General features: G+C 40.0%; 1 protein-coding gene and 2 pseudogenes across 1 annotated transcript in view; 2 read left to right on the forward strand and 1 right to left on the reverse strand.

Annotated features, from left to right (window-relative positions):
- Nucleotides 1-6,764: 6,764 nt before the first annotated feature.
- On the forward strand, nucleotides 6,765-7,352 carry LOC138430926 (developmental pluripotency-associated protein 4 pseudogene; annotated as a pseudogene).
- A 304-nt stretch (nucleotides 7,353-7,656) lies between these two features.
- LOC138430927 (poly(A) polymerase alpha pseudogene) lies at nucleotides 7,657-9,099 on the forward strand (annotated as a pseudogene).
- Nucleotides 9,100-15,258: 6,159 nt separating this feature from the next.
- Nucleotides 15,259-15,356, reverse strand: part of LOC138430928 (A disintegrin and metallopeptidase domain 3-like) — a 120,176-nt gene continuing 120,078 nt past the window's right edge. Inside the window, 1 exon segment of the mRNA XM_069572948.1 lies at nucleotides 15,259-15,307. Coding sequence (XP_069429049.1) covers nucleotides 15,259-15,307 — 49 coding nt within the window.

A 15,356-nucleotide genomic window follows, 5' to 3' on the forward strand; every position in this document is an offset into this window, starting at 1 on the left:
GTAATAGGACATAGACATGTTGTTAGTTGCCATTCAATTGGCAAAGAGGGGTCAATACCAGTATTTATTAGAAATCACATAAAACTTCATTTGTGAGGGAAGATTCTACTTGTAGTGTAATTTATTGGATTATAACTAGCTCTGCATACTTGTGAAACCACCCAAAAATTGTTGTGAAACTCTTGTTAAATCAATTTCCATTTTATTCAATATTGTCTGTTATTAAATATTGTCTTTTATAAGATTATTTTGTGAATTGTAATTGCTTAGGTTCTCCAGGGAAACTTCATTTTTAAAAATAGAAGAATGCTTCATAAGAACACATTTGATCATGGAAGTTTTTATTTTTGCAATTTATTTTAGCAAACACAGGCAGCAAATTTAAAAGAACCTACTTCATCCATCATCACTAGTAATTTTGTATAAATTTCTCAGTAAGTGTCAGGATGTTCTAAATTTTCGCATAAAAGAAAATATTTAGATCTTTAAATAATTTTAAAAGTAATAGCAGGAAATGATATAACACTAGCTCTGAGGTCCCTAGACCTTGCAACTCGACTTGAGGACTCAACTCTGCCTACCAGGAGATAGTTAAAAGTGAAAGACTTACAGACAGGACTACTCTATTCAGCAAGTATCTTCTTCAAATTTGATGTAGAGATAAAACAGAACTTAAAAGAGTTCAGCAACAGGAAAGCAGCATTACAAGAAATTATAAGAAATTGTAATTTCAAAATTACAAATTGCAAAATTATAAGAAATGTTAAAGCAATTTGCTAAAGAAAAGTCCAAAACTGAAAACAAAAATTATGAAAGGAAAAGCTCATTAGTAAAAGAAAACATAGAGTAAAGGCAGGAACTCATCTCACATGCAAAGCTAGAAGGAAGGCTGAAAGAACTTTGTTTTTTAACAAAATCACCTATATCCACAATAAGGAGTTAGGAGATATGTAAATAAATTAAATGTAAAACAAGATATTAAAAGCAGTAATTTTTAGGGGAGGAGAGTACACATGCAGGGTTGCTACAATGTTTTTGAAATTAAGAGATCAATAACTTAAAACAGTCATATAAATAGGTAGGTAGATAGATTGAAAAGTTCATGATAACTGCAAAAGAAAAACCTATACTAGAATCAAACAACAAAAGTAAAAATGTATCCAAATATAACAAATCATATGAGAAAGGAATAAGACAGGAAGAAAGAAAAAAAGATACCTACAGAAACAAGTCCAAAGCAGTTAAGAAAATGAACATATGAACACACATATCAATAATTACTTTACATGTAAGTGAACTAAGTGCTCCAATAAAAAAGAAATGGAATAGTTGAGTGGATACATGAAAAAGACTCATATATGCCCTGCTGAGAAACAGTGCCCTCTCCAGAAAGGGAACATAACCTCAACATAATCTAGCTTATATAAGAGAAACCCACAACTAACATCATTCTTAATGGTGAAAAGCTGAAAGCGCTTTCTCTGAGATCAGGAAAAATACAGGCATATCCTTGGTCGAAACTTTTATTCCACATAGCACTCAAAGTATTTGCCATAGCAGTCAGTAAAGAAAAATAAAATCCAAACTGGAAAGGAAGAAGTAAAATAGTCAGATGATATGATACTATTTTCAGATGATATGATACTAAGGAAATCTAAAGACACCACCAAAAATTATTAGAGCTCATCCATGTATTTGGTAAAGTTGCTTGATGAAAAATTAATATACAGAAATCTGCTATATTTCTATAGATTAACAATGGAGTATCAGAAGCAGAAATTAAGAAAACTATCTTACTTTCCATTGCATCAAAAAAATGCTGCTGCTGCTGCTGCTGCTAAGTCGCTTCAGTCGTGTCCGACTTTGTGCGACCCCATAGATGGCAGCACACTAGGCTCACCCTTCCCTGGGATTCCCCAGGCAAGAACACTGGAGTGGGTTGCCACTTCCTTTTCCAGTGCATGAAAGTGAAGTCAGTCAGTTGTGTCTGACTCTTAGCGACCTCATGGACTGCAGCCTACCAGGCTCCTCCATCCATGGGAATAATACCTAGGAAAAAAATGTAACTAAACAGTCAAAAAACCTGTATACATACATACAGGTGGAAAGATGTACTGCTTTCTAAGTTCAGAAAAATCGCTAATTTTTAAATGCCCATACTCTCCCAAGCAGTCTACAAATTTGGTCTAATTCCTATCAAAATATCAATGGCAGTTTTCACAAAACTAGAAAAAATAATTCTAAAATTTGGAAATGCAAAAAATCCCAAATAGCCAAAGCAATCTTGAGAAAGAACAGAGGAAGGTGTCACGCTCTCTCATTTTAGACTATACTGCTTAGCTGCAGTAATCAAAATAGTATGATACAGGAACAAAACAGACACATAGATCAATGGGACAGAATGAAGAGTGCATAAATAAATGTATGCATTTATAGTCAATCTACAGCAAAGGAGGTAATATACACTGAGAAATAAAGCAGTCTTTTCAGTAAGTGATGATGGCAAGACAGGACACCTACATGTGTAAGACTGAGATTACAACATTTTCTCACACCATATACAAAAGTAAACTCAAAATGGAGTAAGACTGTATATCAGACATTGAATAAATATGTATATCAGGTTTTTTCTATTTTACTATTGATTATAATTTTATTTGTTATAGTTGCAGCTATTAAAAAACATATTTGGCATAATACCTTCCAGGTCCATATTGAAAGGTCAGGGCAAGGCTGGGCGTGTTGAGGCATGCCCGGGCATGCCGGGGCATATCAGGACATGTCCCAGCAGAGAGCCGCAGACAAGCCCCGGAGGCGGGCCGACACCAAGCCGTCCAATCAGGAGCTGACACGGAGCCCTTGCTGTCCAATCAAGAGCCGACACAGAGCCCTTGGACACCAATCACCGCTGAACCCGCGTTTTCTTCCTTATATGGGAGCCCTGCCCGGGCTATAAAACCCTTCCCCACCCCTCATACCTCGCAGACTCCCTTTGCTTCGCAGACCCCCCTCGCTTCCTTGCTCACCCGCCCCCGGAAGTTCTGCCTAAGAGTGACCGCCCAATAAAAGGCCCTGATCAATGGACCATAGGGGTGGCTCTTTCTTCCCGTGGCGTTTCTTACACATATGTGTTGTTGCAAATGATATTATGCTTGCTGAAATAAATCAGACAGAAAAAGACAAATACTGTATGTTATCACTTATATTTGAAGTCTAAAAAATAAAACAAACAAGTATGAAGAAACAAACTCACAGATATAGCGAGCAAACTATAAAGTGGGGAGAAGAAAGAGGGAAGAGAGTGAATGGGGTATGAGGATTAAGAGGTACAGGCTGCTTTGTATAAAATAAATGAGCTACAGGGATATAATGCACAGCACAGAGAATATGACCAATATTTTATAATAACTTTAAATTGAGTATAATCTATAAAAATTCTTGAATCACTATGTTGGACACCACAAACTAATATAATATTGTAAATCAACTATACTTCAATTAAAAAAATATTTTGGATCAGTGAAAATAACCAAAAACCAAAACCAAAACAACATGTTTGGCCCTTCTATTTCCTTCAGTTCAGTTCAGTTCAGTTCAGTCACTCAGTCATGTCCGACTCTTTGCGACCCCATGAATTGCAGCATGCCAGGCCTCCCTGTCCATCACCAACTCCCAGAGTTCACTCAAACTCATGCCATCCAGGCATCTCATCCTCTGTCGTCCCCCTTTCCTCCTGCCCCCAAATCCCTCCTAGCATCAGAGTCTTTTCCAGTGAGTCATCTCTTTGCATGAGGTGGCCAAAGTACTGGAGTTTCAGCTTTAGCATCATTCCTTCCAAAGAACACCCAGGGCTGGTCTCCTTTAGAATGGACTGGTTGGATCTCCTTGAAGTCCAAGGGACTCTCAAGAGTCTTCTCCAATACGTTCAAAAGGATCAGTTCTGTGGCGCTCAGCTTGCTTCACAGTCCAACTCTCACATCCATACATGACCACTGGAAAAACCATTTCCTTAATGTCTGTCAAATTTTGATTCTTATATTTTGAAGATGTATCATTTTTTAATACACCCATTTAGGGATATTTTGTCTTCTTGATAAATTGGGCTTTATCATTATAAATACCACTTTTTAGGTATATGCCATTTGGTGATTTACACTGGGTGTATTTCTAGAGTAAAGTTGCTGGATAACAGTGTATATGTTAGTAGGTACATTCAAAAAGTTTTCTAAGATTACTGTACTAATTTGTATTTCTACCAGAAATGTACAAGAATTACATGTCATATCAATGCTTACATTTGTTTTTGTTTTAATGCCTATTTCACTTTAGTCATTTTGGTGGACCTGTAGATGTTGTAATTTTTGCTTTAATTTTTATTTTCATGGTTGTTAGTGAGTTTTAGTACAAGTTTATACGTTTATTTCCTATTTATATAGTTTTGGTAAATGCCTGTTTGAAAACTTGGTCCATTTTCCAATTAAGTGGCCATGTGTCTCTTTTATTATATGTAGATCTTATTAATAGATTCTAGATATGATGCCTTCATTGGATATAATAGTCACAAATATCTTCTTCACTGGAGTTTGTATCATTGGACTTTTGTAGATACCCATTCGAGATCAGAAATTTACTTTTTCCCAATTTTCTGGTATTTGCATGAAAAATATCTTATCAGGGAAGCCAGATTTTATCTAAAGCTTCATTTTGTGTAAATTGATCATAAAATGTTTTCCATTTTCTATTGATGTTGTGAATTAAATCTACTGATTTTTCCGTGTTGAACAGACGTGTATTCCTAGAATATATCCTATTTTGTCATGATGCATTATCCTTTTTATATTTTTCTGGATTGATTTGCCATCATTTTGTTTAGAGTTTTTGCATTCAAATTCATAAATATTTGCCTGTCATTTTCACTTTAATGAAGCTATTGTCTTTGGTATCAGAGATGTGCTGGAGTTATAAAATAAATTGGGCTATATTATCCCTTTAGTCTTTGAGTTAGTGTAATGTTATGATTTTTTTTCTTCTAATATTTCTTAAAACTTAGAAGTGGAGTGATTTGGATAATTAGCTCAAGATGGTAGAACAGAAGGATGTGATCTCACCCCCTTCTTAAAAAAACACCCAGATCACAACAAACTATTGAACAATCATTGTCAAAATATTCTGTGTGTGTTCCTTCACTCAGTCATGTCAGACTCTGTGACCTTACAGAATGTAGCCTGGCAGGCTCCTCTATGTATGGGATTTTCCCAGCAAGAATATTGGAGTGGGTTGACATTTCCTCCCCGAGGGGATCTTCCCAACCTAGGGATCAAATCCCCATCTCCTGTAGCTCCTGCAGTGGCAGGCAGATTGAGCCACCTGGAAACTCCTCCCAAAACTCTGGAATCCACCAAAAAAGGGTCCCCTGCATCCAAAGAAAAAAAGAAACCACAGCAAGATGGCAAGAGTGGAGCAATCACAGTGAAATTAAATCCTGTATCAGCGAGGTGGGCGCCCCACAAACCAGAAAACAATAGCACCACAGAAGTTATACCACAGCAGCGAAATTCCTGAGTCCCATATCAGGCTTCCCAGCTTGGGGGTTCTGGCAATGGGAGGAAAAGTCCCCAGAGAATATGGCTTTGAAGGCCAATGGGGTTTGATCCCAGGACTTCCACAGGACTGAGGGAAACAGAAACTCTGCTATTGGAGGGTGCACACAACTCTCATCTGTACTAGGACCCAGGGGAAAAAGCAGTGACCCCATAAAACACCGAGCCAGACCTAGCTGCTGATATTGGAGGGTCTCCTGCAGAGGTGGGGGCCGCTGTGGCTCACTGCAGGGACAAAGACACTGGCAGCAGCAGTTTGGGAAAGAATCTATTGGTGTGAGCCCTCCAAGAGGCTGCCATGAGCCCATCAAGCAGCCTGTGGTCTCCAGTGCTGGGTTGCTTTGGGTCAACCAACCAACAGGGTGGGAACACAGCGTCACCTATCAGCAGACAAGTGGCTTAGACTCTCCCTGAGCATAGCCCTATCTACAAGAGGGACAAGACTGAGCTATACCCGTCACTGAGCAGGAATCAGTTCCTCTCATCAAGAACCCTGTTCTAGCATCTTAGCCTCATTCATGAGAGGGCAGACAGCCAAAGCAACAACTACAACCCTGAGCCTGCAGAATGGAAACTGCGATCAGAGAAAGTTAAGTGAAAATTGGCAGAGGAATGGGTCCTAGATGAAGGAACAAGATGAAACTGCAGAAGAACAGCAAAGTGAAGTGGAGCTAGCCAACTCGCAGGGAAAGAATTCAGAATGATGATAGCGGAGATGATCAAGATCTCAGAAAAAGAGTGAAGGCAAGGATTGAGAAGATGCAAAAAATTTTAACAAAGACTTAGAGGAACTAAAGAACAAGCAAACAATACAATAACTGAAATAATAATTAAAAAAACTAGAGGAATAAATAGCAGAACAAATGAGGCAGAAGAAAGGATAAGTAAGCAGGAAGATAGAATGGTGGAAATCACTGCTACAGAACAAAATAAAGAAAAAATGAAAATAAATAAAGATTTTTAAAGAGATCTCTGGGACAGCATTAAGGGCACCAGTATTCATATTACACACATCCCTGATATTTGAAGAGATAACTGCAGAAAACCTCCCTCACGTGAGAAAGGAAATAGGCACCCAAGTACAGGATGTGTAGAGAGTTTCAGGCAGGACAAACCCAAGGAGGAACACGTCAAGACATATAGTAATCAAACGGATGAAAACTAATGACAAAGAAAAAACACACCAAAGGCCCGAAACTAGATGGATATAAACGACTCTGTGAATATGCTTACCCTCATCAAAAAAACATTCCTGCCACAACACAGGAGGCCAGGATCCTGTCACTATCGAAAAGGATAAAGATAGAAAAGGGGGAACTACCACTGGAATGCTCTGTTGAGAAAACATCTTCTGATGGGGCTGCTCCTCTTGCACGGGGGCCACCTGCCCTTGAGGGAGCTCCTCCGCCTCTTGAGGCAGTTGTATCCACTTCTGTCCTCGACTCAGAAGCTGTGTTTGCCTCCTGGAGCAGAATGGCAGCCAGGGCCGTGAAGACGGAGTCAGTAGGATCACAAGAGACCTGTGAGGTCCGCTGGTGTGTGGTTCACGGGAGAAGTCTCCCAGCTAACACAGAAGTCTGGGTTCGTTTACAGTTTCATGCTGGGCAGGCATGGGTGCCTGGAAAACGAAGGAAGGTGTCCGCATTCTTCCTGATACCTTCCGGTGATTTTCCACCCCCACACCTGGAGGACAATATGCTGTGCCCTGAGTGTGTACACAGGAAGAAAGTATTAACAAAAAGCCTGCAGTGAGATCATAATACCAGTAAAAGGGTACAGCTATGATTATAATTAATGATAGAGAAGTGACTACAATCAACTCCACGGTGACTAGACAGCTGAACTCGGCTGCTCCGCTCTCTCCATGCTTCCTGCTTCCAGGGTGCCCAGCCTGCTTACAAGGTTACATGAAAAAAGAAAGCCTGTGAACTGATGGGAAACAGAAGCAGAAGTGACTGTCTGTCCAAAGATGCCCAGCCCTAAGGGAGCAGAGGACAAATGAGATTGGGACATTTTAAAAATTCTAAGTCACTGAATGGAATTAATTTGCTTGAAAATGCCTCAAGTAAATCTCTACATTGGACAAGATGGATCTTATAGGCAACAGTTGAAATTTGGTCATGTACACCTTAACCAGATACTCAACCTTATCATCACCAGGCATGGTACAAAAAGAAATGTGTTTCCTGACGTGATACAATGTATCACTGACAATATTCTTGCCCCAAAGAATCTATTCACAGGGAAGCAATCAGTCCTGATTATGCCTCTTGTCTCAGCATAATTAGGTGAGCTTACCTTCATCTGGGTGTCAGTTACTTAGATGCACCCATCCATATGTAAATATTCGCAACCTATGCACTTAAGATGTCTATATTTTATGTGTATTTTATGTGTAATTTTTTAAGAGTTCCGGATTAAATGAACATTATAGTGCCTCTAGTAAAAAGGCAGCTAGAAAATTTTAAACTTAAAACTTTTATTTTAAAATAAAATTATCTAGGCCAGAGCAGGAGTGAGGTTGGACCAGGGCTGAGGCAGCCAAGGCCCCTCCTTCCCATATCAGCGGATCCTGCCCAGAGTATGGCTGGCTGCTGTTGCAGGCGAGGGGGGCGGAGTATGACTGGGTCGTGCTGGCGCTGAGACAAAGCTGTTTCCAGTACAAAGCAGGGATCGCAGCAAACACACCCGCCGCAGAAGCACTATGGCATTACCTCTCCCTTCCGCTTAGCAGCCCCCAAGGAGACTAACTGCCTACTTACACAGAAACTAGTGGAGACTCTGAAGCCCTTTGGGGTTTTTGACGAGAAAGAGGAACTTCAGTGCAGGATTTTAATTTTGGGTGAACCTGGTGAAAGACTGGATACGAGAAATCAGTGAAAGCAAGAATCTTCCGCAATCTGTAATTGAACATGCTGATGGGAAAATGTTTACACCTGGATTTTACAGATTAGGAGTATATACAAAAAACTGCCAATATTGATGCGTTGTGTGTTGCAGCAAGACATGCTGATTGAAGTGACTTTTTCACCTCATTCTATGATAAGTTGAAATTACAGGGAGAAGTAAAGATTTAAGAACTATTAAAGAGGCATTTATTTGTACCAGTTATCAAACTGTTTGATGGGATAGAGATTGATATTTTGTTTGCAAGATTAGCACTGCAGACTATCCCAGGAAACTTGGACTTAAAATATGACAGTCTGCTTAAAATTTTAGATATGTATAAGAAGTCTTAATGATTGCAGGGTTTTGATTTTGTTGCAAATCAATGAAGTGGTTTTACGAGATGTTCTACATCTAGCATCAAACATTGACAACTTCAGGTTAACCCTGAGGGCTATCAAACTGGGCCAAATGCCACAACATCTACTCCAATATATCAGGTTTCCTCAGTGGTATCTCCTGGGATACACTCGTAGCAGGAACTTGCCAGCTTTTTTCAAATGCAATACATTCAGCTCTTGTACATAAAGTTTTCTTGGTACTTTCTAAATGATATGTGTTTAGATTATATTAAAATAAAGTTGATTATAGACACTGAAAAATAAAAAATAAAAGAAAAAAAGAAAAAACATTAAATGCAACAAGGTAAAAAATGATAATATACAAGGGAATTCCCATAAGGTCGTCAGATGATTTCTGAGCAGAAACTCTGCAGGCCTGAAGGAGTGGCATGATGTATTTAAAGTGAGGAAAGGGAAGAACCTGTGCTGTGCCATGCCAAGTTGCTTCCATCATGTCCAATTCTTTATGATCCCATGGACTGTAGCCCACCAGGCTCCTCTGTCTGAGGGATTCTCTAGGCAGGAATATTAGAGTTATTGGAGGGTTATTGGAGAACCTATGACCAAGAATATTCTTCCCAGCAAAGTTCTCATTCAGATTTGATGGAGGAATCAAAGGCTGTATAGACGAGCTAACTATAAATAAGAGAATTCAGCACCACCAGATTAGCTTTAGGAGAAGGCAATGGCACACCAGTCCAGTACTCTTGCCTGGAAAATCCCATGGATGGAGGAGCCTGGTAGGCTCCAGTCTGTGGGGTCTCAGAGTCGGACACGACTGAGTGACTTCACTTTCACTTTTCACTTTCATGCATTGGAGAAGGAAATGGCAACCCACTCCAGTGTTCTTGCCTGGAGAATCCCAAGGACAGGGGAGCGTGGTGGGCTGCCATCTCTGAGGTCACACAGAGTCGGACCCGACTGAAGCAACTTAGCAGCAGCAGCAGCAGATTAGGTTTGCAACAAACACTGAAGAAACTTCTCTAGGCAGGAAAGAGATGAGCAACTTAAAACAACCTTCTTATACATATAAGCTGCTTTCTGGAAGTAGAGTGATTTGGATTTAGGATTTTCTTTATGAGACAGATTTTTACTGTTGCTTTCTTGCTATGTTTTGATTTTTACTTATACATCTCCTTTCTTTACCAATATTTGGATATTCTCTTTATATTTATTAGGAAAAATTCTGTTTCTAATGGAAATGGTCCACTTCTTCTAAGATGTTGGTTTTATCGCCCAGAGTTGTGCAAAGACCCTTCTCCCATATCATCCTTTAAGTTGTGTAGAAGTTGTAGAGCCTTCCCCGGAACATCCCAGAACTTGGAAGGGGAGCGTGTGAGAATCATGAGCTATTGCAGAGAGTGGATGCAGGGGTCCTCTCTTGAGATGGGAGTGAGTCCCAGAGCTTTGGGAATCTGAGGGCAGTCAGTGGCAGGAGTGCATGATGGAAGGTTTGTTTGGGATGGAACAACCTTCCAGGTTCGAAAGAGACCAACTTTCTTGTCTCCTACTAGAGGATTATGGAGGTAGAAGGACTGAAGCTAAGCTGGACCCTGTGGGGCCCTCCTGGACACAAAAGTGTTTCCGTGTGTCCCATTTCTTATTTGAAGGAAAAAGGCTTTCAGCTTCCTCGACCTTCCACAAGTTCCAAAGGGCATATTCAAACAGTTGCTGACTGGGGAAGGGAAGGGAGGGGAGGCAGGAGGAGACACTGCTGCAGCAAGGGGCCTGGTGCTGGTCCCTCCTCGGGTGATGGGCTAGCAGTCTGTGCATGCCTTGGAGTTCTTCAGCAGGAACTAGGGCCCCCTCAACCCAGACGGAGGAGGTCACTGCAGGCTGAGCACAAGCAAGTGGACCCACACTGATTGGAAAGGCTGATGACTCAGATGGCTGGAACACGGCCCTGTTATCTCACCACCAGCCAGTCAGAGGGAAGTTCCACACGCTGCAGCCCTTGCCCCAGATTTTACCTATTAAAACTCGTATACTATCATGTAAGAAACAAATCGCCAGTCTATGTTTGATGCAGGATACAGGATGCTTGGGGCTGGTGCACGGGGATGAGCCAGAGAGATGATATGGGGTGGGAGGTGGGAGGGGGGTTCAGGATTGGGAACTCATGTACACCCGTGGTGGATTCATGTCAATATATGGCAAAACCAATACAGTATTGTAAAGCAAAATAAAGTAAAAATAAAAATTAAAAAAATAAATAAATAAAAAAGGCAAGGGAAAACAAAAACAAACAAAAAAACCTTTTCCCCTAAAAATATCAGTGAGCTTGGGGTTTTGAACATCAGCTGAAGGTTCTCCTTGCCCCTTACAATAAACCTTTCTCTGCTCCAAGCTCTTAATTTCTACTCTGAGTCGGACACATGAAGTTGGGTTGAGAACAGAATCAATAGACACAAGCCTGCATACTTTCACTCACAGGATTTACTTTGCTTTGTAAAACTGAAAGCTGTGGGTCATCACAAAAGGAAGAAGAGAAGACTTTCTTTTTCATTCTTGAATCATGCCAGTTTCTTGCTAATATCTTTTCTCCGTGCTGTGTTTTGTTTTGTTTTTTCTTTAGTCATTGCTGTAAAATAAATACAGAAAAATAGAAATGCTACATTTTATAAGTTGTTAATAAATGCTTTATCATTTCACTTCACAGCTGCATGCATATCCATTAAATAGTATACAAAGACAATTTATACTGTCACAATCTACATCTGTGCTCCATACAATTTTCAAACCCAAGTTTTTTTGTTTCTTTTAATTTTTCCCCTAAATCATCTCTGATAGCCACATTGAAAGACAATGGTATAAACTAGTGTTAACAATATATGTTTCATTTACACAAGTTTTTTATGGGTCAAAGAAAATCATGAGCGATACAACATGTGAAAGTGAAAGTGAAGTTGCTCAGTCATGTCCAACTTTTTACGACCCCGTGGACTGTAGCCCTCCAGGCTCCTCCATCCATGGGATTCTCCGGGCAAGAATACTGGAGTGGGTTGCCATTTCCATCTCCAGGGGATCTTCCCGACCCAGGGATCAAACCCAGGTCTCCCGCATTGCAGGCAGATGCTTCTGAAGAGGGAGTAATAATCATTATTATTAATAATAAATATTTTCTCAATTTTCATATACAGAGGAGGAGAACTTCCAATAGTCCTCTGTGCCTCTCTGACAGGTGTCCCACATACATATCTTCAAAACAAATTCCTTTTTTACTCCCTTCTACTTCATCATTCAATCACATGGACCACAGCTTGGTCTGACTCAATGAAACTAAGCCATGCCCTGTGGGGCCACACAAGATGGGAGAGTCATGGCGGAGAGGTCTGACAGAATGTGGTCCATTGGAGAAGGGAATGGCAAAGCACTTCAGTATTCTTGCCTGGAGAACGTTATGAAGAGTATGAAAAGGCAACATGATAGGATACTGAAGGAGGGCATCACTGACTTGATGGACATGAGTTTGAGTGAACACTGGCAGCTGGTGATGGACAGGGAGGCCTGGCGTGCTGCAATTCATGAGGTCGCAAAGAGTCAGACATGACTGAGCGACTGAAATGGATTGATCTCAACTGAACTTCATCACTCCAACACCAAACTCGTTCTCACCAGCTATACAGTATGTCAACAGTAAAAGGTATCACTATCCATTGTGTCGGACTGTTTAAGTCTTTGCCGATCTCTTTTATTCTAAACCAAATACATCGAGCCAGTCAGCGCTTCAGCCAAGTCTTCTCCTGTTAGGTCTCTCTTTGTTATTCTTTCCGTCTTATCCAGTCCTGCCCTCTTCACAATTTTACTGTTCATTTTGTTTCACTAGTCTCCATTCTGACTAAATCTGACTGCATTTTCTAATTTATCCCAGTGAAACTGTAAAAAGCAGACCATGTCATGCTAAATCCTCCTTTACCACTTCAAAAATACTTCAACTACATTCCTATTCAGATAAATGAGAAAATGTAACCTCTGGATCATGGCATATCAGACTTAGCTCATGATTACCTAAGCAGACCTTCTCTTTCATCATCCATAAGCTGTAGAGTAAATTTTTAAAAATATTTTAAGAGCACACATTTAGGAACAGAGAGCTCTGGGTTAGCTATGTAGCCTTGCTGTCTTCCAGGAAGGAACATCAAGGAAGTACTGTTTCTTACACTCTACATCCAAACTGTCAACTCACTCTATTGGTTCACATTCAAAGTGTATTCCTAAGACCATCTTTACTATCCCTGGTATGAGGTAACATCCTTTCTCTCCTGGATCAGTCCTGAGGGTTTTGGTTGCTGTTGTTGTTAGATCATTCATGTGCTTGAAAAGCTCCTACCCGGGTTCATGCATTGATAGCCCTGCCAGCTTGATGCCTGGGTGAGAGAGAGGTGGTTTACGGCTGAAGTGGAACTGTGAATCTACCTGTGGGAAGTTCTCTCTTTACCTCTGGGAAAGCGTGAATACCTGGCTTCTCTTTTTGCTGAGATAAGGGCAGTTGGATTTATGATGGACTGTTTACAATTTAAAATAAGGAAATTTGTGCCAGAGGTGTCTCTCTGGCCCCCAGTGTATGCCTGTATTCCTCTCTTGTTGCCCTGCATCCAAATAAAAGCCTTCTGTGAGTTGACTCAGGTGACTCCTTTCAAACATCTAAACTGCATAATTATTTGTACCTCCCTTCAATTCATCGCTGACCCATCACTTGCTCAACAGGGCCTACTCAGTCGGACATATTTAAAATTGCCCCCCAGTTCCTCCTTCTCTCATCTTTTCCATATAATGAATTACCTTTCAGCACACTCTACAATCAACTTATAAAATATGTTTATGGAATGAATGTGTCACATTCTGGAGGCAAGTCCTTAATATGACCATAAAGTACTGCTGGCAGGAGAAGGCTATGAGAAACAGGAGAAACGATGCAAAACAAAGCATGAGATTGAAGCTATGACTGAAGAGTTGGAAAAAAAATCTGAGAGATGGAGAGCTCAGTGTATTGCTCTAGGAGAAAATGAGTAAAGTTGTGTGGAGGTGAGGAGTGTGGGTGAAGGCACTCAGCATGATGACAAAACTACGATTGTTGGAGATGAGAAGGAGACAGCCACGGGCCAGAGTCTTCACCTAAGATGTGGGCTTTTAATATAACTTGCTGAGAGAAGAGGTAGAGGCTACTCTAGGCAGAAATAAGACTACTTTACTTTGAGGCTACGAGTTATGAATATTTTCTTTGGTGGCAGAAAAGGAAATAAGATCCAATGACTTTACTCTCCATCATGGTCACATATGGCAGCTAAGTAAAGAGATGAACTTGTGATCTCATTCTTAGATGAGTTTCTGATTCTGTTCCTTTACTCCCAGTGATGTCTAATATGTGAAATATCATATATCATGATTTCTATATGCATTTGGTTTAGGAATATGAACAGTATATACAGAAGCCTTCTTTATCTCATCTTGTTGTAAAGAATTATTCTTCTGCCTTGGAGGGTGAGTGCCTTTTAGCATTTGCCTGGCATCTACTAGGTCCTCAATAAATGTACATACCATTCCCATTCCCAGTCTTATATCAGAAAATATGTGGCAAAACTGTGGAGTTCTTAAGAGTTTCAGGACTTTTCTGTGGCTCAGATGGTAAATAATCCACCTGTAATGCAGGACGCCTGGGCTCTATCACTGGGTAGGGAATACCCTGGAGAAGGGAATGGCTAGCCCTCCAGTATTCTTGCCTGGAGATTTCCAAGGACAGAAGAGCCTGGCAGGCTACAGCCCATGGGGTCGGAAAGAGTTGGACACAACTGAGTGACTAACACTTTCATTTTTAAGAGTTTCAACACTGGAGTACGATCTTAATCTCAAACTCAAAAACTTGCTATCATTCTATACACGTGGGGAATTACTTGCATTCTTTATATCTGTTTTCTTATTTCTAAAACAAGGAGACCAATAACCAGGGAATCAATGAGGAAGAAATACAAGTGTTGGGAGACAATGTGTATAAAACTCTCATTTAGACAATCTGTTAATGAAGATGAGTGTTTTAAATACACCAAACAAATACATGATTGCTCATAAATATTTTAAGAATGCATTTAAAATCCCTTTGAAGTCATTTCTTTTTACAAAAATTGTGGCTAATGAATCTGGACAATGTGAGTTAACATGAAACGTTTCTATAGAAGTATAAGGTAATATCAACACGAAATGCTTTGTTTTAGCCTTTTAGTATATGATAGTAATGACTAGATATCAAAATGATGAACTCATTGGAAACAAAAAATGGAAATAATATATTTCCTATATTGGAGCACTGTTAAAATATTTTTAATATATTTAATGAATTATATCATTTTGTCAATAATGATCATTTTACTTCAACTTTACCTGTAAGACTGACTGCTGTTACTACTGCTGATTTCTGATGGAGATCTGTATGAAAGAAATAGAATTGTTTTAAGGTTAGGAAACACTGTAATCT

The sequence above is a fragment of the Ovis canadensis genome, chromosome 26 (genome assembly GCF_042477335.2).
Source record: "Ovis canadensis isolate MfBH-ARS-UI-01 breed Bighorn chromosome 26, ARS-UI_OviCan_v2, whole genome shotgun sequence".
NCBI lineage: Eukaryota > Metazoa > Chordata > Mammalia > Artiodactyla > Bovidae > Ovis > Ovis canadensis.